This window comes from Salvelinus sp. IW2-2015, unplaced genomic scaffold, assembly GCF_002910315.2.
Source record: "Salvelinus sp. IW2-2015 unplaced genomic scaffold, ASM291031v2 Un_scaffold2539, whole genome shotgun sequence".
NCBI classification, from domain to species: domain Eukaryota; kingdom Metazoa; phylum Chordata; class Actinopteri; order Salmoniformes; family Salmonidae; genus Salvelinus; species Salvelinus sp. IW2-2015.
Genome location: NW_019943852.1, coordinates 68,036 through 89,909, shown reverse-complemented (window position 1 = coordinate 89,909; position 21,874 = coordinate 68,036). Strand labels below are relative to the sequence as shown.

The 21,874-nt window shown below is 43.4% G+C and overlaps 1 protein-coding gene across 1 annotated transcript in view; it reads left to right on the top strand.

Moving 5' to 3' along the window:
• The window catches only part of LOC112074232 (EMILIN-1-A-like), a gene marked incomplete at its 3' end in the record, with an annotated part of 22,787 nt that extends 1,392 nt beyond the window's left edge, over nt 1–21,395 (top strand). The window contains 15 exon segments of the mRNA XM_070440436.1: nt 7,388–7,608; nt 7,796–8,234; nt 9,892–10,043; nt 10,045–10,163; nt 10,166–10,212; nt 10,214–10,376; nt 10,929–10,981; nt 11,094–11,257; nt 11,458–11,563; nt 16,059–16,274; nt 16,418–16,616; nt 18,948–19,073; nt 19,450–19,467; nt 20,729–20,863; nt 21,169–21,395. Coding sequence (XP_070296537.1) covers nt 7,388–7,608; nt 7,796–8,234; nt 9,892–10,043; nt 10,045–10,163; nt 10,166–10,212; nt 10,214–10,376; nt 10,929–10,981; nt 11,094–11,257; nt 11,458–11,563; nt 16,059–16,274; nt 16,418–16,616; nt 18,948–19,073; nt 19,450–19,467; nt 20,729–20,863; nt 21,169–21,395 — 2,385 coding nt within the window.
• Between the last annotated feature and the right edge of the window lie 479 nt (nt 21,396–21,874).

The following is a 21,874-nucleotide window of genomic DNA, read 5'->3' as shown; positions in this document are numbered from 1 at the left end:
TGTGCTGGCCCACCCCTGTGTTGGTGGTGTGTGAAGATTGTTAGTGTGTGTGTGTGTGTGTGTTGTGTTGTGTGTTGTGTGTGTGGTGTGTGTGGTGTGTGTGTGTGTGTGTGTTGTGTGTGTGTGTGTGTGTGTGTGTGTGCTGTGTGCGTGTGTGTGTGGCACCTGCGTTAGCGATTTGTCCAGTTTGGGTCAATGTTGGTCTGAAATGTTGTTGGATGGTCTCTTTCATGGGCTTGGTGCGTCTGCAGGGGTCCTGTCTCCGTTCAGGCCTGGCCTGTGGGGTCCAAAATCAAAATTATATAAGACATTGAAAATAGGTTTTTGATGCTGGATAAGAATTCATAGTGTCTTGTTCCCAACAAGTGAATTTACGTTCTATTGTTGAGCTATCTTAGTTTACCACAGTACTCCGTTTTTTTTGTAGAAATCAATCAAGAATTTTTTTCTTCCCCAGCACATAATTTTACACATACGTAACAAGCAGCCACGGCAATTCTACCAAATAAATTATACCATATCAGCTCAAAACAATGTATTATTCTAAAAATTCGCCGTTTGTGAGCAGTACAACTATAAGGCGTAATCTTCTTAGTCTCCCGTCCCAAATGAAAATGTCCCTAATTCCTACATAGATACACTACTGTTTGTTGTTGCGTCTGACCTCCTAGTTCCATCTTTGAACCTCAGGTTTCGCATGGCCGTCATGGTGGACTCGTCACTGTCTCATGGAAGGTCCAATTTGATCACACCTCTGAATAGTCTCCTCATCTGTCTCATCTTTCATGTCACCTGGTAGCAGGGAGACCACAGGTGTTATCATTCTACATTCAGAACCTAACAGCCTTTTTCCGACAAAAGATTCTCCATAATTCAGAACTAACAAGCCTTTTTCCCAGGACACAAATATTTCTCCATTCAGAACTAACAGCCTTTTCGCAGACAAACGAAATCTCCATTCAAAGCCACTTTTAAGTCCCAGGACAAGGCTAATCTGTTGCCTGGAAAACGCCCATAGAGCGCCCTTACTTCATCTCATATTTTGCTTAGGCAACAATAAAAGTCAAGAAACTTGCCATGATTGGACGGCTTATGTTTTCCAGTTATATTGCAGCTTCGTGTTTGTGTCCTCGTACCTAAGCCCACATTACCAATAAACTTTAACTACATCAAGTCACACGATCTCCTGCCTGCCTCCTCTTTTCTGACCTGGTCTCTCATTGAAACTGACATTTACGTCATCATCAGTAAGGGTAGTATGTCTGCTTTGCTGCTCTTAATGAAAAAGGGCTTTCGCTACATTCTCTATGGGTCTTGCTTCCTCATGTCCTTGTACTCTTCCTGATGGGTCATTTCCGGCCTGCATGGCCTCCTTTGACAATGCCACTTATCACTAGAGCTGCACGCGTTTTGCCGAATAGCAAGACAATACTGAGGCAGAACGAGAGAGTGAGTTACTACATTGTGATGTCTAGCCTATTTTTCTGTTTGTGCCATCCTTTTGCGACGTAGGAATACATTGGGAATGACTCTTGAAGGGGTTTGTTTTGGTGCGTACTGAAAAATAAGTCAAAACAATACAATATATAAGACTGAGGATGGGGAAAAAATAATCAAATGGTTTTCAGTGCTCCCTGTCCCTTCTCTTATTTTCCCTGTACTGGCCACTGAACCTCTCTCTCGCTCTCTGCAGATTGGTTGCTCTGCAGAATGAGATTAACACTTGTAAATAACTTACAAAACGGATGACTGCACAGTATACAAGTTTTGCCCCCGATTACAGTGCTACTGATAATCTCTAAATAAAGCCACAATATTAATCTAAAATCATAGCCTACATTGTTTAAGGTTTGTGCTCTGAAGATTGGTACTGAAGGTTCCTGCTCTAGTCTGAATCTGAACATGACCCACCCATCTCCAGTTCTGCAGGAGCACCTGAAGCTCTGCGCTGCTGCTGCCTTCCTACAGGCTATCATTAGTTGTAACCAGTAGGCGTACATTAATACAGCCTCTGGAAAATTAAGATGGTCTCTTAATTTCCCGCCAGAGCCTGTTTATTATTGTATAACGTTGTAATGCTGGTTACTAATCGGCGCTAATGATCCTTTGTCTTGCCTGGTGTGTCACACACGGCTACTGTGTTACGTTCATTGGTTATTATGGTTATGTACTGTAGCCTGTTTCACGCTGTACAGCGAATGTGTTATTTTCCCTAGCTTATTGTGGCATGATTCCCTGACCCGAAATTGCTTCAGCAAGTTCATAGTCTAAGTTTTTACCTACTTTCTTAACTAGTTTGAACACATATTGCGTTCAATGTCATATTATGATCGCTAGTTGCACTCATTCGACTTATGATATAATCCCTCCCGCAACACCTAAGACGTGCAAACTGCTAGCTCACTGGCCCGTTGTGTCACTTTTATTTAGCCATGCTAGGGTCGTCGTGTGTGTTTCTAGCTAGTTGTTTTTGACTGACCTGGTCCCTGACTGACGACATCGTCGCTTATTTAGCTGCGCTCTGTTCGGCCAAGGCCTTCTCTTTCTTTTATTTCTCATCCCCTCTGCTCCACCTCTTCCTTTTCTGAACGTCCATTTTCGCTTGTGCGCACTGGCTTAAATGTTATCAGTAAGAAAGCAGGTGGACGGTTGCTATGTGCGTCACGGACGAAGCTGATGTCATTTTTGGCGCCACCCGGGAACTGCAGCGAGTGACGAAGGTGAGAGGTTCAGCGCTGATGCGTGGATTCTTCTATCAACATCATTCCCTAGCTGCTCTCTTTGTGATATTTTATCGCTGGTCCAATGGTGGACTATCACCGCAGAGCCAAAAACGCACCTCCAGCCACCTGAAAATGTCCCGGTGCTCCCCGACGGCCAGTCCGCCCCTGCCTCTTGACATCTGAGAGGGTATGCGGGGGGGCTGCCCTTTAACTCGACATTCACACGTACTGTCAGCGCCCAGGGGAACAGTGGGGTTAACTGCCTTCCGCAGGCGCAGAAACAAAACAGTTCCGTTCAGACAACCTACTATTTTCCATAAAAATATAATTATAGGCTAATGAAGGGTCTTATCCAATAAGCAATCACTTTTGTCATCGTAAAAACTAAACATGATTAGCGTCCCACGAGGACAACAAATTTCAAATACAGTTCCAAATTTGCTCAGCAACAAGTTCCTCAATAAAAACAAAGCCTTGGATTGCTAAGCGTCATATATGAAACTAGTGTTTTAAAGGCATTGTACATTGACACTCCTTGTCTCCACTACTATCCTATTTTAGAACAGTGACATCTAATTTGCCTACCCTAAAGACAAATTGTAAACTCACCAGAGCGGTAACTACAATGAACTCACATTAAATGATCACAACACTGGAAACCATAATACACCTACTATTTTGCATAAAACAGGGTCTTTGGAATTACGGACAGAGAGAATTTAATGTCTGCGCTGCAGTATTTTTTTTACTTGAGGTTAACCAAAGCGGCATGTCCTTTCCGCGAAAAAACCATCAAACTACACAATCCAAGCTTGCCAGCTATGGTTAGGGTCACATTACACATTGATTTGTAAGATGATAAGCGTTCTCGCCAAGCTGCGCACCTTACATTTTGATCAGCTCCGAACGGTCTACTTCATTTTTTTTGTGAGAGGCAACCTACAAAAGAATCCCAGGGTAACTCGAGCCGAGAATGGTCACATAAAATCCATAAGTAATTTTCAGCCTAATCTATGTTCTAATGTATAAAGTAACCTGATATGGGTTGGGTATAAAACAAGGATCTCGGTTACATTTGCAAGAGTAAAGCACAAGATCATGGCGCACCTTAGTGGTGTAAAGTAGATTAAAGTAAAAATACCTTTAATTGAACTTAGTCCTACTACTTTAAGTCTTTTGGGGCTCATCGTACTTTACCGATCATATTTCTTTGACTATGACTAATTTAACTTTCATACATTACCTAAAAGAACAATAATGTACTTTTTTAACTCCCATACATTTTTCCCCTGAACCACTCCCAAAAGTAACTCTTAACATTTTGACAAGGAAAATTGTTTTCCATCCACGCACACTTATTAAGAGAACATCACTGGTCATTCCCTACTGCCTTGATTTGGGGGTTTCACTAATCACAAGCATGCTTCGATTTGTTAATTCATATTGAGTGTTGTGCCCCTGGCATATCCAATCTAAAAAATAAATATTGCGTTCCGTACTCGGCTTCTCGCTTAATCATAAAGTTTGAAATGATTTATACTTTTACTTTTGATAGTTTATTGTTTAGCAATTTCCATTTACTTTTGATACTTAAGATAGTATTTAAAACCAAGCAGTTACGTTCTTCACATTTTACTCTAGTACTTCACTGGTGCCTTTGCGACTGGAGTACTGTGTCTATTAAGGAGTATTCTTTAACTCTTTAAACTTATTGAGTACTTTTAGTCCAACACCTGAAGATCAGAAATCCTTTATTTCTTGCCACAATTGTTTTTGGTTGATGTGATTTTCAAGAATTACAAATTCTTCAAAGCTGTCACTTTCTCCAATGCAATTGTGTATAGGGGCTATTGCCAATAATCACCAGCTGTTTCCTCTTACAGCTTCCATAATTAGGTAAACACGCGATGCTCACGAAAAGAGGAACCAACATGGTTGGCTGCCTTGTATGAAGAACTAAACATCCATGAGTAAAAGTGTTAGTGCAATCCAGAATCTTTGGGACGGTCCCTATCCTAAACCGATACCTAATCCATTTTTGAAATTGCCAACTTCAAATGGGGTAATGTGCTCCAAAGCTTAGACGTCCAAAAATTGATTCTATCCCTGTGCCTCAGTGGAGTTTGCAATTTGCCATGCTCTACCAGGTTGTGGGTTTGATTTCCCACAAGGACCAGGGTTAAAGGTGAAAAAAAAAATATATCCACTCATCACTGCACGCGCTCTGCTAAAATGACAAAATGTAAAATTAAAAAAGTAAAATCACGAAACTTTCATAACACTATAGTGCCTTGTCCAAAAAGTATTCATCCCCCTTGGCGTTTTCTTATTTTTGTTGCATTACAAACCTGTAATTCTTAAAATATTTTTTTTGGATCTTCAGCCTAACGCGACATACACAAAACTATCCAAATTGGTGAAGTGAATACAAAGATAATAGAGCTTGCGCGCTTACGGGGAAGAGTGGCCTGAAAAAAAGCCATTGCTTAAAGAAAAAATTAAAACACAGTTTTGGTTGTTTGCCCAAAAGGCATGTGGGGAATTCCCCAAACATATGGAAAGAAGGTACTCTGGTCATGATGAGACAAATTTAGCTTTTTAGGCCATCACAATGAAAACGTTACGTATGCGTGCAAACCCAGCACTCCCATCACCCAAGAACATCATCCCCACAGTGTAAGCAGGGGGGCAGCATCATTGCTCGTGGGATGTTTCTTTCACGGCAGGGGACTGGGAAGCTGGTCAGAATTGAAGGAATGATAGATGGCGACTAACTACGGGGAAACTTCTACGACAGGGGAAACCTTTGCAGTCTTCCACAAGCATCTTGAGACTTCGGACGGAGTCATTTCCAGCCAGAGACAATGTACCCTAAGCATTACTGCTTAACAAAGCAAAAACCATCAGGTTGGTTTAAGGAAACATTTAAACGTTTGGAATGGTCCTGTCAATCCCAGACCTCCACATGCCAATTGAATCTGTGAGTAGGGACTAAAGATTGCTGTACACCAGCAAGGAAACGCCAACCAACCCTTGAAGGAGCGTGTGACGCAGTTTTGCCTTGAAGAATGGAAAAAAATCCAATGTAGACTGAAGATTGTCGCCACCGCTCTTAATCGCAGAGACTTGCTCAAAAGGCTTGCAGCTGTGATTGCATGCAAAAGGGCTCTGACCATATTGACTTGCGGACGAGGGGGGGTAATAGTACGAATTCTGCACGCTCCAAAGCATTCCTGTTCTTTTATATGTATCTCATTTCTTGTACGCGTTTTCACAAAAATATTTCGCATCTTCAAAGTGGTACGAGTGCATTTTTAGGTAAATCAAAATGGACTCAACAAAATCCCCAAATTAATTTTAAATTTTCCAGGTTGTAAGTGCAAACAAAATTAGGAAAAATGCCCCACAGGGGTGTGAATAATCTATCGCAAAACGTTACTCTACATGTTATAGTATAAACCTGACCAATCAAGTGCCATTGATGGGCCACATCTTACAGTCCAGAATGGAAAGCGTTTTACCATCTATGCCAGGGATGGGAAACTTTTGAGCACAAAAAAAAATGGAACTCATCATGAGGGGACAGTGGCTGGTGGGTCTGCATACCCACACAGCTCCAAATTGCCACTCTCTATGTATTATTCATTTTCTCCTGGGTCTAAGAACACAGGACGAGCTGAATAGATTCATGTGAGACAAGTGGCACAGACAATAATTAATCAAATAAAATAAATCACAGCAAAGGAAGATTTTTTTTTTTTTTTTACCAATTTGTTGAAGGCTAGAAAATGGCGGGAGATAGTACACGAGTTTGATTGGTTTACAGTTATTATACTCAACGGCGTTTTTAAAAAAAAGTGGTATCAGAAGTTCCTCCTTACGATGAGCGTCTCACTCAATCTTCAAAAATACTAAACCAGATAGCTTTGCCAACTAAAGTGCCATTTGTGTATTACACTCCCTATCTAGTGTCAAACCCATGTAGGCATGAGGAAATACATACACACTGAGTGACTGAAAATCCAGACAACCTGTGAGTCTAACAGATATTGGTCTGATAGTATTGGTTATTTTGGGGGGACAATAGAACGGTATGTATTCATGTTTTAACTACTGCATGCATCAGATTCCATCCAGATGTGGTTTTAATGTTAGTGTATATCTGATTGGTAGCACCCAAATCTTAGTTTCTCATCAGTTCATGTTTTCTGTTCAGGTTTTACATTATCTGCAAGAACTCTATGATATACCATTTCACTACAATTTTCACTACTGTTGGAAATGTCACAAAAACTTGAATTCACTTAATATACTTTTTGAAAAACACACCCAATTCACTTGAAACTTGCTGATTATGTAATGATCCTGAATGAGAAAAACGGCTGTTAGAATTCTGACCTCTAGGCCGGTAACCTATTGAGATCTTTACCTCTGTCGTTACAAAGGAGGAATGTCAGTAACCTTTGACTTAATCCAGCCGACCCAAGTACCGTTCTCCAAAGAACACACCAAAGCCAAATGGTAGTTTGTTTCTGAATTCAAAAGGGCAAAAAACAATGAGTGCCACACACACTTCAGTCTCAATAGGCGCACGCACACACACACATCATTTCTGTGTAAACAGCTCCCCCAAAAACATCTCCTCTACTCTTCTCTCCTCTCAGGTCCACGACCAGACCCTGCTGTCAATCAACAACCACTTGGTCAACGGTGACAGAGGTTCCCGCGGCAATGAGCTAGACGGAGCAGTCACAGGCAAGATGGACGCCATGAAGGAGGAGATCCTCCGCGAGCTGGAGAGGAGGGTCAGTCTGTCGTGCTCCTCCTGCCAGAGCGGGGTGGAGGACATGAGGAAGCAGCAGAGGAGTGACCAGGAGAAGATCAGGTATGGAGGAATAAGACTACCAACAACAGAAATGTAATCTGAATTCAATTATATTAAAATGAGTATTCAGAAATGTCAATTTCATTGCCTTATGTATCAAGTTGATAAACTGTCATTTCAAGGCAATAAGTAAATATTGAATTCAGAAGAAATAATTTGTTGGGCCTAAATTTCACTCCATAATTAGTGGTCTGGAGAAGTTGCTGAGCTCTATGGAGCAACACTATCGCCACAACATGGACGTCACCCGGAGGGAGATGGAACGTACACAGGGCTGCTGCAACAGCGTCACGGAGATGGACAGGAGGCTGACCACCGCGGAGGGGAAGTTTAACGCCACAGCACAGGGCTATGATGTCATTAAAGAGCGCCTGGACAAGGAGCTGGGTGGGGGGTCGGGTGGAGGAGGAGGAGGTGAGAAAGGAGGGAGGACGAAGGTGACGGAGGAGAAGCTGAACAGTAGACTGAGGGAGGTGGAGAGGAGGCTGAACAACACGGTGAGGAAGACAGAGCAGAAGTTCACCAACACAGGAAACAACATGAAGGACAACCTGCAGAGAGAGGTCACCACCATCCGTAACATAGTCCTCAGCCACATGGATGACCACGGCTACAGGATAGGCAAGGTAATAATACTTGTTTTGTTGGCCTACATTCAAAACACATGTTGGATTGGGTTAAGGCCCTGCGACAGACTAGTGTCCTGTGTCCTGGGGGTGTACATCAAGCTGTCTCACTACAGAAACAGGAGATAGACTAGTGTCCTGTCCAGGGGGTGTACTGGTACATCAAGCTGTCTCACTACAGTAACAGGAGATAGACTAGTGTCCTGTCCAGGGGGTGTACTGTACATCAAGCTGCCTCACTACAGAAACAGGAAATAGACTAGTGTCCTGTCCAGGCGGTGTACTGTACATCAAGCTGTCTCACTACAGTAACAGGAGATAGACTAGTGTCCTGTCCAGGGGTGTACTGTACATCAAGCTGTCTCACTACAGTAACAGGAGATAGACTATGTCCTGTCCAGGGGGTGTATTGGTACATCAAGCTGCCTCACTACAGAAACAGGAGATAGACTAGTGTCCTGTCCAGGGGGTGTATTGGTACATCAAGCTGTCTCACTACAGTAACAGGAGATAGACTAGTGTCCTGTCCAGGGGGTGTACTGTAATCAAGCTGTCTCACTACAGTAACAGGAGATAGACTAGTTCCTGCTAGGGGGTGTACTGGTACATCAAGCTGCCTCACTACAGTAACAGGAGATAGACTAGTTCCTGTCAGGGGTGTGTTGGTACATCAAGCTGTCTTACTACACTAACAGGAGTAGACTAGTGTCCTGTCCAGGGGGTGTACTGGTACATCAAGCTGCCTCACTACAGTAACAGGAGATAGACTAGTCTCCTGTCCAGGGGGTGTACTGGTACATCAAGCTGTCTCACTACAGTAACAGGAGATAGACTAGTTCCTGTCAGGGGGTGTATTTGACATCAAGCTGTCTTACTACATAACAGGAGATAGACTAGTGTCCTGTCCAGGGGTGTTACTGGTACATCAAGCTGCCTCACTACATAACAGGAGATAGACTAGTCTCCTGGCCAGGGGTGTACTGGTACATCAAGCTGTCTCACTACAGAACAGGAGATAGACTAGTCTCCTGTCCAGGGGGTGTACTGGTACATCAAGCTGTCTCACTACAGTAACAGGAGATAGACTAGTTCCTGTCTAGGGGTGTACGGTACATCAAGCTGTCTCACTACAAGTACAGGAAATAGACTAGTGTCCTGTCCAGGGGTGTACTGGTACATCAAGCTGCCTCACTACAGAAACAGGAAATAGACTAGTGTCCTGTCCAGGGGTGTTTGGTACATCAAGCTGCCTCACTACAGAAACAGGAAATAGACTAGTGTCCTGTCCAGGGGGTGTATTGGTACATCAAGCTGCCTCACTACAGAACCAGGAGATAGACTAGTGTCCTGTCCGAGGGGTGTACTGGTACATCAAGCTGTCTCACTACAGTAACAGAGATAGACTAGTGTCCTGTCCAGGGGGTGTACTGGTACATCAAGCTGCCTCACTACAGAACAGGAGATAGACTAGTGTCCTGTCCAGGGGGTGTACTGGTACATAAAGCTGCCTCACTACAGTTACAGGAGATAGACTAGTGTCCTGTCCAGGGGTGTCCTGTACATCAAGCTGCCTCACTACAGAAGCAGGAGATAGACTAGTGTCCTGTCCAGGGGTGTCCTGTAGACTACCTACCTACTACTCCTCTATTTCTTCAAGGTGGAGCTGGACCTCACAGTCCTGACGGACACGGTTACCGACCACAGCCGACGACTGGGTCAACTAGAGAACACGACAAACTTTATCGACACCAGACTGTCGAGGACAGTGGACATATGCTCCGAGACCTGCGCCCCAACGGGAAAGGCCGTGAACAGAAGACATGGTCAAGACCCTGGAGTGGAGAGTAGTGGCCAACAAGGAGGATATCCAGAAGTTTGATACCAGACTCAAGGACCTGTCGCTGACTGGCGACTCTATCATAGACCGAGTGTGGATCTCAGCAACGACGTTAAGAAGATCAAAGGATTGACTGGGAGGGGACGGCGAGCGCTTCAACCAGATAGTCACGGAGGTGGAGACGCTGGGGCGGAGCGTGGACGACTGCTCCCTCTGTAGCACTGTAGAACAAGACCTGCAGTCGTTCACCAACAGCACCAACAGCGCCATCTGGAGGTGCCAAGCGGAACTGACCAACCTACGCACAGGTTTGATGATTTGTTGTGTGTGTGTGTGTGTGTGTGTGTGTGTGTGTGTGTGTGTGTGGTGTGTCTGCGTGTGTGTGCGTGTGTCTGTGTCTGTGTCTGTGTGTGTGGACGTGTTTAACTATTCTTGTGGGGACCAGAAGACCTACAAGAATAGTAAACAAACAAAAAGTTGACCAGCTGGGGACATTTTGTTAGTCCCACAAGGTCAATGCTATTTCTAGGGGTTTAGGGTTAAGGTTAGAATTAGTGTTAGGGTTAGAATTAAGTTAAATATTAAGGTTAGGAGCTAGGGTTAGTTGTAGGGTTAGGTTTAGGGTTAGGATAAAGTTTAGGTTTTGGGTTAGGGTTAAGGTTAGGGTTAGGGTTAGGGTAAGGAGGGTAACGGGTTAGGTTTAGGGGTTAGGGAAAATAGGATTTTGAATGGGACTGAATTGTATGTCCCCACAAGGTTAGCTGTACAAGACTGTGTGTGTGTGTGTGTATTTATTGAATAGCAAAGTAAAATGCATAGTGTCTTTCACCACATTAACAGCCGCCATCTTGCTCTCAACAGGTTTGACTCTGAGGACTCCTCTTGTTCCCAGCTGTGCTCCAACCTGCAGGTAAATGACAGCAATGAAAAGTCATTTCTCTGACTACATGTTAATGTTTACTAATCTGTAGTTGTATCTGTCATGTGTGAATATATAGCTGTATATGTTTGTTATCTAAAAGGAGGAGGTGSGGAGGCTGAAGGAGGAAGTGGAGGAGTGTACAGGGAAGTGTAAGACCGGCCTGACGGACCTAAAGAAAAACCTGGACGGACATACGACCCTCCACGGACGGTTGGGAACGGACCTGAAATCCATCCAGGGGGAACTATCCAAGTTCACCATCAGGTAAATCTTCCCTGCGTCCCAAATGGCACTATTATTCCCTATGTAATGCACTACTTTTGGGCTCTATGAGCTATAAAGTAGTGCACTGTGAAGTAACTAGGTTCCCATTTTGGATGCATCCCCTCTGTAAAACAGACAAGATGATCTGATTTGTTATTAGATGTTACATCATGAGTATAACCCACCACTGGTTTACACAGGTTTACTACCCTGAATGACTCTGTGAAGGGGCTAGGTCATACGGTCCAGAGGCATGGCAACACCATCACAGAGCTGGGCTCTACCAAGGATAACATCATGTCTGAGGTTAGATCTACTTTTTATTGTCTGTTTTTAACAGGAAGTGTACTGCGTTTGCATTGTTTGTAGACAGACAATTCCCAACTGGGCACAAACTGTTAGAATCAACGTTGTTTCAACGTAATATGTCAAAGTATTGTGATGTGGAATCTACATAATCAACTGTTATATAGATGCTGACATTTCAACCACAGGATTAGGCCATCATGGAAACCAATTTTCAACTATAGGCTGGGCAGCACCTCCTACTGGAGAGTTGATCCATCTACAGCACCTCCTATTGGAGAGTTGATGTATCTACAGCACCTCCTACTGGAGAGTTGATCTATCTACAGCACCTCCTACTGGAGAGTTGATGTATCTACAGCACCTCCCCTTTACAACTGGAGATTGATGTATCTACAGCACCTCCTACTGGAGAGTTGATGTATCTACAGCACCTCCTACTGGAGAGTTGATGTATCTACAGCACCTCCTACTGGAGAAGTTGGATGTATCTACAGCACCTCCTACTGGAGAGTTGATCTCTCTACAGCACCTCCTACTGGAGAGTTGATGTATCTACAGCTGATCGTTGATCTCCCTTCCAGGGTTTTAACCAAGCCCTGCTTAACATATTTCTCCCTGACTGCTACCAATGTGCTATCGTGTGAATGATTATTGAGAGATCTCTTAACAGCTAAATAGATTTAGAGTTGCTATTGAAGTCATTCCAAAGGATAGGTTTAAGTGGTTTAAGTGGCAGTGGTGACCAACCAGTCGATCCCCCGAAATGTCTGGAAAAAACCCTTAAAGCCGTGCGTTCCTTTTCTGTGTGCTGCTGGTGATGCTGTAGGTGCATTTGATTCAGCCGGGAAGACAAAGTGTTCCCATTTTGAACCATTTCATATATCTGAAGGTAGAAGTCTGCAGACCCAGAGAGCAAATCAAGTGCACCTATAGGCGTACCGTTGGCCAATCAGATGGATCAGATCACCGTGTCAGCACAGTTTCCTCAAGCCATAAACTATCAAAAGAATCCTTGAAATCACAGCAAAATCGATACTGTGATTTAAAAACCTTTTAAAGCCATGACTAGAGAGAGACTCAACTAGAGAGAGACTCAACTAGAGAGAGACTCAACTAGAGAGTGACTCAACGTAAAATGTAGCTGGTTGTAGCTTGCATGTTGAAGATAGCGTGCAAAGGGTCGCAGGTCTGTGAAGATTTTCACAATTGCTGTAATAATCTGAGCAGAATCTCAAACAGCATTGATCCCTTGCACCGTGTACTTTTAATGGAATCTCAACCAGGGGCGTCATTCACCCCAAAACATCTGAGGGTGCACAAAGTACGTGCGAATGGCTGGGGGGTGGTCTGGGAGGGGTGCTTGGCCCCCTGTCCAAAAGTTGAATAAAAAAATAATTATAATTCAAACACCTGAAAATAGCGGTTTCCTGCAGTCTAGAGCCATAATCGTGATGCTTATTTCTAGCTAAAATCTATGTCTATTTTTCTGCGTAGCTAAGCATACCTCTTAGGTTGTCTGGATCCTCCTGTCTAGTGGTTATTTTGCATTGGAGTAGGATTCTATTGCATTGACATGCACGAGGCCAGTAGGTGCGCCATAACCAATCAGAGCTGCAGTAGGCCTATATGCAAATAGCCATGGCTATATATGGATCTGTGCCATTCACTTTGAACTGGACTGTGTTTACAGCATGAGCGGTAGTGAGTATATGCGCTTGTTTTGAGATCAAAGCGAGAGCTGCATGTAGCCACCTGTGCACATTTTGTTTATAGGTAATTTCTAGTTAATAATGTGGGATTGGTTGCTTCCTACAAGCGCACAAAACGTGTACATTTCTAGCCATTTTTCAAAAGCAAGTCAGGTAAGAGCATTTATTTTGTCCTGTTTGTCCACAGCACAAGGTGCAAGTGTGTAATGATCATGCTGTTTATTCAGCTTCATTATATTCCACACCTGTCAGGTGGATAGATTATCTTGGCAAAAGAGAAATGCTCACTAACTGGGATGTAAACTAATTTGTGCACAAAGTTGGAGAGAAATCAGCTTTTTGTTCGTATGGAACATTTCTGGGATCTTTTATTCCAGCTCATGAAACATGGGACAAAATATTTACATGATTATTAACCCTGCCCATTCGGACTACCACCAGCTATTGCACTCATACAGCTGTGAAAATAGCATAAATATTTTTGACACACGCAGGGACCTATAGTGCTACTGCCAGCGCTTAGATTTCCCATTGTGTTAGGTTAGTTAAAATAGAGCCCTTAGATTGACCACTACATTAGGTTAGTTAAAATAGAGCCCTTAGATTGACCACTACGTTAGGTTAGTTAAAATAGAGCCCTTAGATTGACCACTACGTTAGGTTAGTTAAAANATAGAGCCCTTAGATTGACCACTACGTTAGGTTAGTTAAAATAGAGCCCTTAGATTGACCACTACGTTAGGTTAGTTAAAATAGAGCCCTTAGATGACAACAAAACCATTGGAATTTGGTCGTGCTTTTTAGATGGTTGAAAGCATAGTGATAACACATTGGGAATTCAACAAACTTCTGGCTGTCTTTTTGAGTGGGCGAATAAAAGTTGAAATCTCATTCATCAACGTCTAAACCAAATATTACCCAGATGTCCTGAAATGAGGTGGCGTGGCCAGTGAGTTGCGTCAGAGATACCGTCGTGACATACAGCTCATAGATTTAGGAGATCCACATGTCCATCACCAGGTACAGTGCATTCAGAAAGTATTCAGACCCCTTCCCGTGTTACACATTTTGTTACGTTACTGCCTTATTCTAAAATATATATATTTTTAAATCCTCAATCTACACACTATACCCCATAAAAACAAAGCAAAAACAGGTTTTTATACATTTTTACAACTGTATTAAATATATTTTTTTAAAGAGACCTTATATTCAGACCCTTTGCTTTGAGACTCGAAATTGAGCTCAGGTGCACTCTGGAGTCCAACCTGTGGTAAGTTCAATTGATTGGACATGATTTGGAAAAGCACACACATGTCTATATAAAGGTCCCACAGTTGACAGTGCATGTCAGAGCAAAAACCAAGCCATGAGGTCGAAGGAATTGTCCGTAGAGCTCTGAGACAGGATTGTGTCGAAGCACAGATCTGGAGAAGGGTACCAAAAAATGTCTGCAGCATTGAAGGTCCCCAAGAACAGTGTTACAGTTCATATAAGGAAATCAGTCAATTTAAATAAATTCATTAGGCCCTAATCTATAGATTTCATATGACTGGGCAGGGGTACGGCCTTTCCGAATGCACACCAATCAGGCCTTTATGGTAGACTGGCCTGGGAGGGCATAGGCCCACCCACTGGGGAGCCAGGCCCAGCCAATCAGAAGGCTTGGGCTAGCTGCCCGGCCAAACTGAGCAATCGGGGGAGAAAGGCCTTGGTCAGGGAGGTGACCAAGAACCCGATGGTCACCTGACAGACCTCCAGAGTTCCTCTGTGGAGATGGGAGAACCTTCCAGAAGGACTACTATCTCTGCAGCACTCCACCAATCAGGCCTTTATGGTAGACTGGCCAGACTGAAGCCACTCCTCAGTAAAAGCCACATGATAGCCCGCTTGGAGTTTGCCAAACGCCACATAAAGGACTCAGAGCATGAGAAACCAAGATTGAACTGTTTGGCCTGAATGCCAAGCGTCACGTCTGGAAGAAACCTGGCACCATCCCTACGGTGAAGCATGGTGGTGGCAGCATCATGCTGTGGGGATGTTTTTCAGCAGCAGGGACTGGGAGACTAGTCAGGATCGAGGGAAAGATGTACAGAGAAAAGTACAGAGAGATCCTTGATGAAAACCTGCTCCAGAGTACTCAAGACCTCAGACTGGGGCAAAGGTTCACCTTCCAACAGGACAACAACCCTAAGCACACAGCCAAGGCAACACTGGAGTGGCTTTAGGACAAGTCTCTGAATGTCCTTGAGTGGCCCTGTCAGAGCCTGTATTTGAACCCGATCAAACATCTCTGGAGAGACCTGAAAATAGCTGTGCAGCGACGCTCCCCATCCAACCTGACAGAGCTTGAGAGGATCTGCAGAGAAGAATGGGAGAAACTCCCCAAATACAGGTTTGCCAAGCTTGTAGCGTCATACCCAGGAAGACTTGAGGCTGTAATCGCTGCCAAAGGTGTTTCAACAAAGTACTGATTAAAGGGTCTGAATACTTATGTAAATGTCATATTTACGTTTTTTTTTTTTGCAAAAAAATAAAAATAAAACAATTTTGGCTTTGTCATTATGTGGTATTGTGTGTAGATTGACAATTTCATCAATTTTATTTTAAGGCTGTAACGTAACAAAATGTGGGGGAAAAAGGTCAAGGGGTCTGAATACTTTCCGAATGCACTGTTCATGGTTCCTGTATACTGAAAATCCATTTTATATTGCACAGTTATATTTCACAGTTCTGTATTGCACGCTCCATAATGAGTCACTGTCAACCTCTCCTTCCGCAAGTTGGACCATGTGCAGACAGAGCTGGACGAGCACGTCAAGGACACCAGGGGGCGCTTCACTGACCTGGGTCGTGAGATAAAGACCATCACCAGTAAATACGTGACGGAGATTGGGGATTGTCGGCGATCCGGGGATGGGCTGGACAAGAGGCTGTCCAAGATGGAGGAGGTCTGTGGCCGGCTGGATGGTGTCTCCAACAGCCTGGCCAAGATCAAGGTAGTGAATCTCTTTTTAAAAGGAGCTTTTTTTAATCTGTTTTTTTTATTAACATTTTGCTTTTTTTATTTTCCATTTGTGTTTTGTCCTTGGAGTTCTTGAAAGGCTGATGTTGAGTATAATAATTTTTTATTATTATCAAGGAGGGGCTGAACAGACACGTGTCAGGGCTGTGGAACTGTGTCAACACGCTCAACTCTACGGTCATCTTCCACGACAAGTCCATCGACAACATCCAGCACGTCCAGCTTCCAGACGTTCACTCTGACATCAACAGGCTCAACACCTCTGTCCTCAACGTCCTCGAGGACTTCCACAGCTTTAAACAACAGGACTTTGTCGGTGAGTGGAGAAAAAGTGAAGTGAAGGGAGAGTGCAATGTTCAAAACTAAAATGGGCCAAATCACCTTTTTGGTAACCAAGTCATTGAGTTGATTGTTGCTGAAATTAAATGTTCTAAAGGTTCAAGGTCAAAGGTCCAAGCCACATGAGATGAGAGATGATATTACATTATACTTTATTAATCCACACGGGGAAATTATTTTGTCATCATACCGCAGTCATAGTAAGACAGGACTTTGTCGGTGAGTGTACTAAAGGTAAGGGAAGTGCAATGTGCCAAATTGTTGGGCGAAATGACCTTTTAGCAACTTCAAAGCCATTGAGTTGATGACAATTTTCTCCTCAGGGACAATAAAGTGCATCCTAAATCCTATTTCAGTTGATTTGGACTTTAAGAGTGAAGCTAAGTGCACGTCTTAAGATACACTACATTATCAAAAGTATGTGGACACCTGCTCGCCAAACATCTCATTCCAAAATCATGGGCATTAATATAGAGTTGGTCCCCCCTTTGCTGCTATAACAGCCTCCACTCTTCTGGGAAGGTTTTCCACTAGATGTTGGAACATTCCTGTGGGGACTTGCTTCCATTCAGCCACAAGAGCATTAGTGAGGTTGGCACTGATGTTGGGCGATTAGGCCTGGCTCGCAGTCTGCGTTACAATTCATCCCATATGGTGTTTGATGGGGTTGAGGTCAGGGCTCTGTGCAGGCCAGTCAAATTCTTCCATGCCGATCTCGACAAACCATTTTTGTATGGACCTCGCTTTGTACACTGGGCATTGTCATGCTGAAACAAGGAAAGGGCCTTCCCCAACTGTAGCCACAAAGTTGGAAGCACATAATCTTCTAGAATGTCATTGCTGTAGCATTAAGATTTCCCTTCACTGGAACTAAGTGGCCTAGCCCGAACCATAAAAAACGGCCCCAGACCATTATTCCTCCTCCACCAAACTTTATAGTTGGCACTATGCATTCTGGCAGGTAGCGTTCTCCTGGCATCTGCCAAACCTAGATTAATCCGTCAGACTGCCAGATGGTAAAGCTTGATTCATCACTCCCGAGAATGCGTTTCCAATGCTCCAGAGTCCAATGGCGGCGAGCTTTACACCACTCTAGCCAATGCTTGGCATTATGTATGGTGATCTTAGGCTTGTGTGCGGCTGCTCGGCCATGGAAAGCCATTTCATGAAGCTCCTGACGAACAGTTCTTGTGTTGACGTTGCTTCCAGAGGCACTTTGGAACTCGGTAATCAGTGTTGCAACCGAGGACAGACGATTTTTACAAGCTATGGGCTTCAGCACTCGGCGGTCCCCGTTCTGTGAGCTTGTGCGGCCTACCACTTTGCGGCTGAGACGTTGTTGCTCCTAGATGTTTCCACTTGACAATAACAGCACTTACAGTTGACTGGGGAAGCTCTAGCAGGGCAGAAATTTGACGAACTGACTTGTTGGAAAGATGGCATCCTATGACAGTGCCACGTTGAAGGTTATTGAGCTCTTCAGTAAGGCCATTCTACTGCCAATGTTGTCCTATGGAGATTGCATGGCTGTGTGCTCGATTCTATACACCTGTCGGCAACGGGTGTGGCTGAAATAGCCGAATCCACTCATTTGAAGGTTGTGTCTACATGCTTTTTTTGTATAAATAGTGTACGTATGAGAATGTCCAAGCCACATTTCAAGAATGCAGAGGTTAGAGATAGCATTAGGGAGGTTGATGGTCAAGGTCAGGACGAACGGAATGGAGCAGAAATAAACCCATGTCTGGTAGTTATTAACTGTCCTCCTCAGTCACCTCAACGTTCTGCTCTGGTGTGGATCTTGCTTAGTAGACTATTTGGAGCACAGAGTATCTGGTCCTTGGACCCTGCTGTGGTGGGCTGTGGTGTGTCTGTGGTGGTCTGTGGTGTGTCTGTGCTGGTCTGTGGTGTGTCTGGGTGGCCTGTGGTGTGTCTGTGCTTGTCTGTGGTGTGTCTGTGGTGGTCTAGAGATAGTATCTGGTCCTTGGACCCTGGTCTGTGGTGTGTCTGTGCTGGTCTGTGGTGTGTCTTGCTCAATAGTTTTCTAGGCATGTGGTTTATCTCACTAAAGTAGACTAATAATTTAGTAACGAGTGCTTCTATCTTCTAGTTGCTCTGTTTTCTGGAATGATTTATTGACGGTTGTATTGAATATCAAGGCGTTACCTGTGCAGTGCTGCGCGGAAATACTTATTTTATATTAAAATATCAACAACAAAACTAGAAAAAAATGTATATTTTCGAAGAGAAAATGTGTGTGCTTGAGTCAGCTGTCCAAAAAGAACACACCCTTTGTTCCATGTGTAAGGTTCCCCTGGTCTGCCCGGTCCGAGGGGAGAGAGGGGCTACTCTGGACTCCCAGGGCCAAAGGGACCCCAAGGAAGAGAAGGGCCCCAAGGCAAACCTGGCAAGGAGGGGCCCCTGGGACCTCCAGGTAAAACAAAAACACACATTTGATCTTCACAAAGTGATACAGAAGTTCTGGGAAAAGGCTGTGAGGTCTCAGTAAACACTAGTGATACTGACAAGTACAGAGTACAGGGTTATATTTTCTCTCAAAACAAGGTATAATAACCATGACATTACTATTCATTTAATTCTAAAATGAACTCAGTGCTCTATTCAATCTGTATCGCAGCATATTGAGCCGGAATATGCAGCCTTTACCATGAATGCAGTCTTCACTAAAGCAGGAGGGTTGCCTCTAAATTTAATTCACACAGTACAGCTGAGCTTCTGCCATGCGGATTGAATAGAGCCCTAAATCAGTGTTGTGTTATTTAATTATTTTTTTTCATCTTTCATCCCAGGTCTGAGAGGTGAAGAAGGTATGTTATAATGAATCTATTCATTAATAATGTTAACATTGATCTGAGTGAATACTCTCTCATCTGCCCTCAGTTGAATCCCACACCAATCCTGAATTACACCATTTATGTTTGTTACCCTTTGTTAGCGTTTGTTATATTGTTAGTGTTTGTTATGTTTGTTATGTTTGTTATGTTTGTTATGTTTGTTATGTTTGTTATGTTTGTTATGTTTGTTAGTGTTTGTTATGTTTGTTTGTGTTTGTTATGTTTGTTATGTTTGTTAGTGTTTGTTATGTTTGTTTGTGTTTGTTATATTGTTAGTGTTTGTTAGTGTTTGTTATGTTTGTTTGTTTGTTAGTGTTTGTTAATGTTTGTTATGTTTGTTATGTTTGTTATGTTTGTTAGTGTATGTTTGTTAGTGTTATGTGTTTTGTTGTATGTTTGTTTGTTTGTTGTTTGTTATGTGTGTTTTGATATTGTTAGTGTTTGTTACGGTTTGTTATGTTTGTTTGTGTTTGTTATATTGTTAGGTTTGTTATGTTTGTTAGTGTTTTGTTAGTGTTTGTTTAGTGTTTGTTATGTTTGTTAGTGTTTTGTTTGCATGTTTTGTTGGGTTGCTATGTTATACTGTGTATGGCACTGTACTGTATGTAGCTCTACTGCTACTATACTGGACTTGTGTGTACTGTATTTTCCTGTCATGGTACTCGTACTGTATGTACTCTACTGTACATGTATTTCTGTATTAGCTCTACTGTAGCTATACTGTACTGTATGTACTCTACTGTACTATACTATACTGTACTCTACTGTTTTGTATGTACTCTACTGTATGTACTGTGTGTACTGTATTTCCTGTATGTACACCACTGTTTTGTATGTACTGTACTGTAGCCTTTTAAGTACATTTTAAGTACTTTAAGTCATCATCTGCTGTATTGCGTCTACATAGGCTATGTTTTAACTAACACCACCAATGTGAAGCCCTATTGTGTTATGATACATCTACATTTCTAAACACACCTCTCTCCTGATACCAGTAAACACACCTCTCTCCTGATACTAGTAAACACACCTCTCCCCTGATACTAGTAAACACACCTCTCTCCTGATACCAGTAAACACACATCTCTCCTGATACCAGTAAACACACCTCTCCCCTGATACCAGTAAACACACCTCTCTCTCCTGATACCAGTAAACACACCTCTCCCCTGATACCAGTAAAACACCTCTCTCTCCTGATACCAGTAAACACACCTCTCTCTCCTGATACCAGGTCCAGCAGGATCAGATGCCCATGTTCCTCGTCTGTCCTTCTCAGCAGCTCTGACCCGCCCTCAGGCCAGGGCTGGAACCATAGTCTTCAACAAGATCTTTGTCAATGAGAAGGATGTCTATAACCCAGGCACAGGTGTGTGTTTGGGTATTAACAGGAGCGGAGTTGTACATGTATATATATATCTCTGTCAAGGCCTTACCATCTTAGTTCTTAAATCTTAGACTGGAGTCATTTTCAATTTGAGTAAAAGCTTGTGTACTTTATTGCATGTTAATTCAGATATATGCTGTGCTTGTTTTAACTGCAAAAGTCATCACGAGACGCCAACGATTCCTTTTATTTACTATGTTGTTATTATTTGACAACTTTGTTGTCGCTCGAAATGAAAGTTAATATTACTGGTATTATAACCCACCTGCATGTCTCTGTCTCCCCAGGTTACTTCACAGCCCCAGTGAGTGGTAAATACTTCTTCAGCGCTACCCTGACAGGCCATAAGAATGTGAAGATTGAGGCTGTCCTATCTAAGTCTAACTACGGCGTGGCGCGTGGCGACTCTGCAGGCTACCAACCAGAGGGACTGGAGAAACCCATGGCAGAGGCCAGACACACACCTGGAGCCCTGGCTGTCTTCAACATCGTCCTCCCTATGAAGGCGGGAGATACCCATTTAATTCATGAAGGTATCTCTCTTGCCCGGTTTGATTCATTCCATGAAGGTATCTCTTGCCCGGTTTGATTCATTCATGAAGGTATCTCTCTTGCCCGGTTTGATTCATTATGAGGTATCCTTGCCCGTTTGATTCATTCAGAAGGTATCTCTCTTGCCGGTTTGATTCATTCATGAAGGTATCTCTTTTGGCGGTTTGATTCATTCATGAAGGTATCTCTCTTGCCGGTTTGATTCAATTGTTGATCTCAAGACACTGTCCTCTCAGTCACCTCTGTCTGTCTCTGTAAGCACCAATTAGACTCATCCCTCTCCTTCAGACCAGCCAATCAGAAGGCCTCCACTGACAGTCTAGCCCAATCAGACGGTCTCATACAGCAGCATCCCGCTGAAGATGGTGAGGGGTTCTGAGGAGTGGGCCAGTTTCCCGGTGACCAGGTCGATGCAGACGGTATCTCCCGCCTTCATTAGGC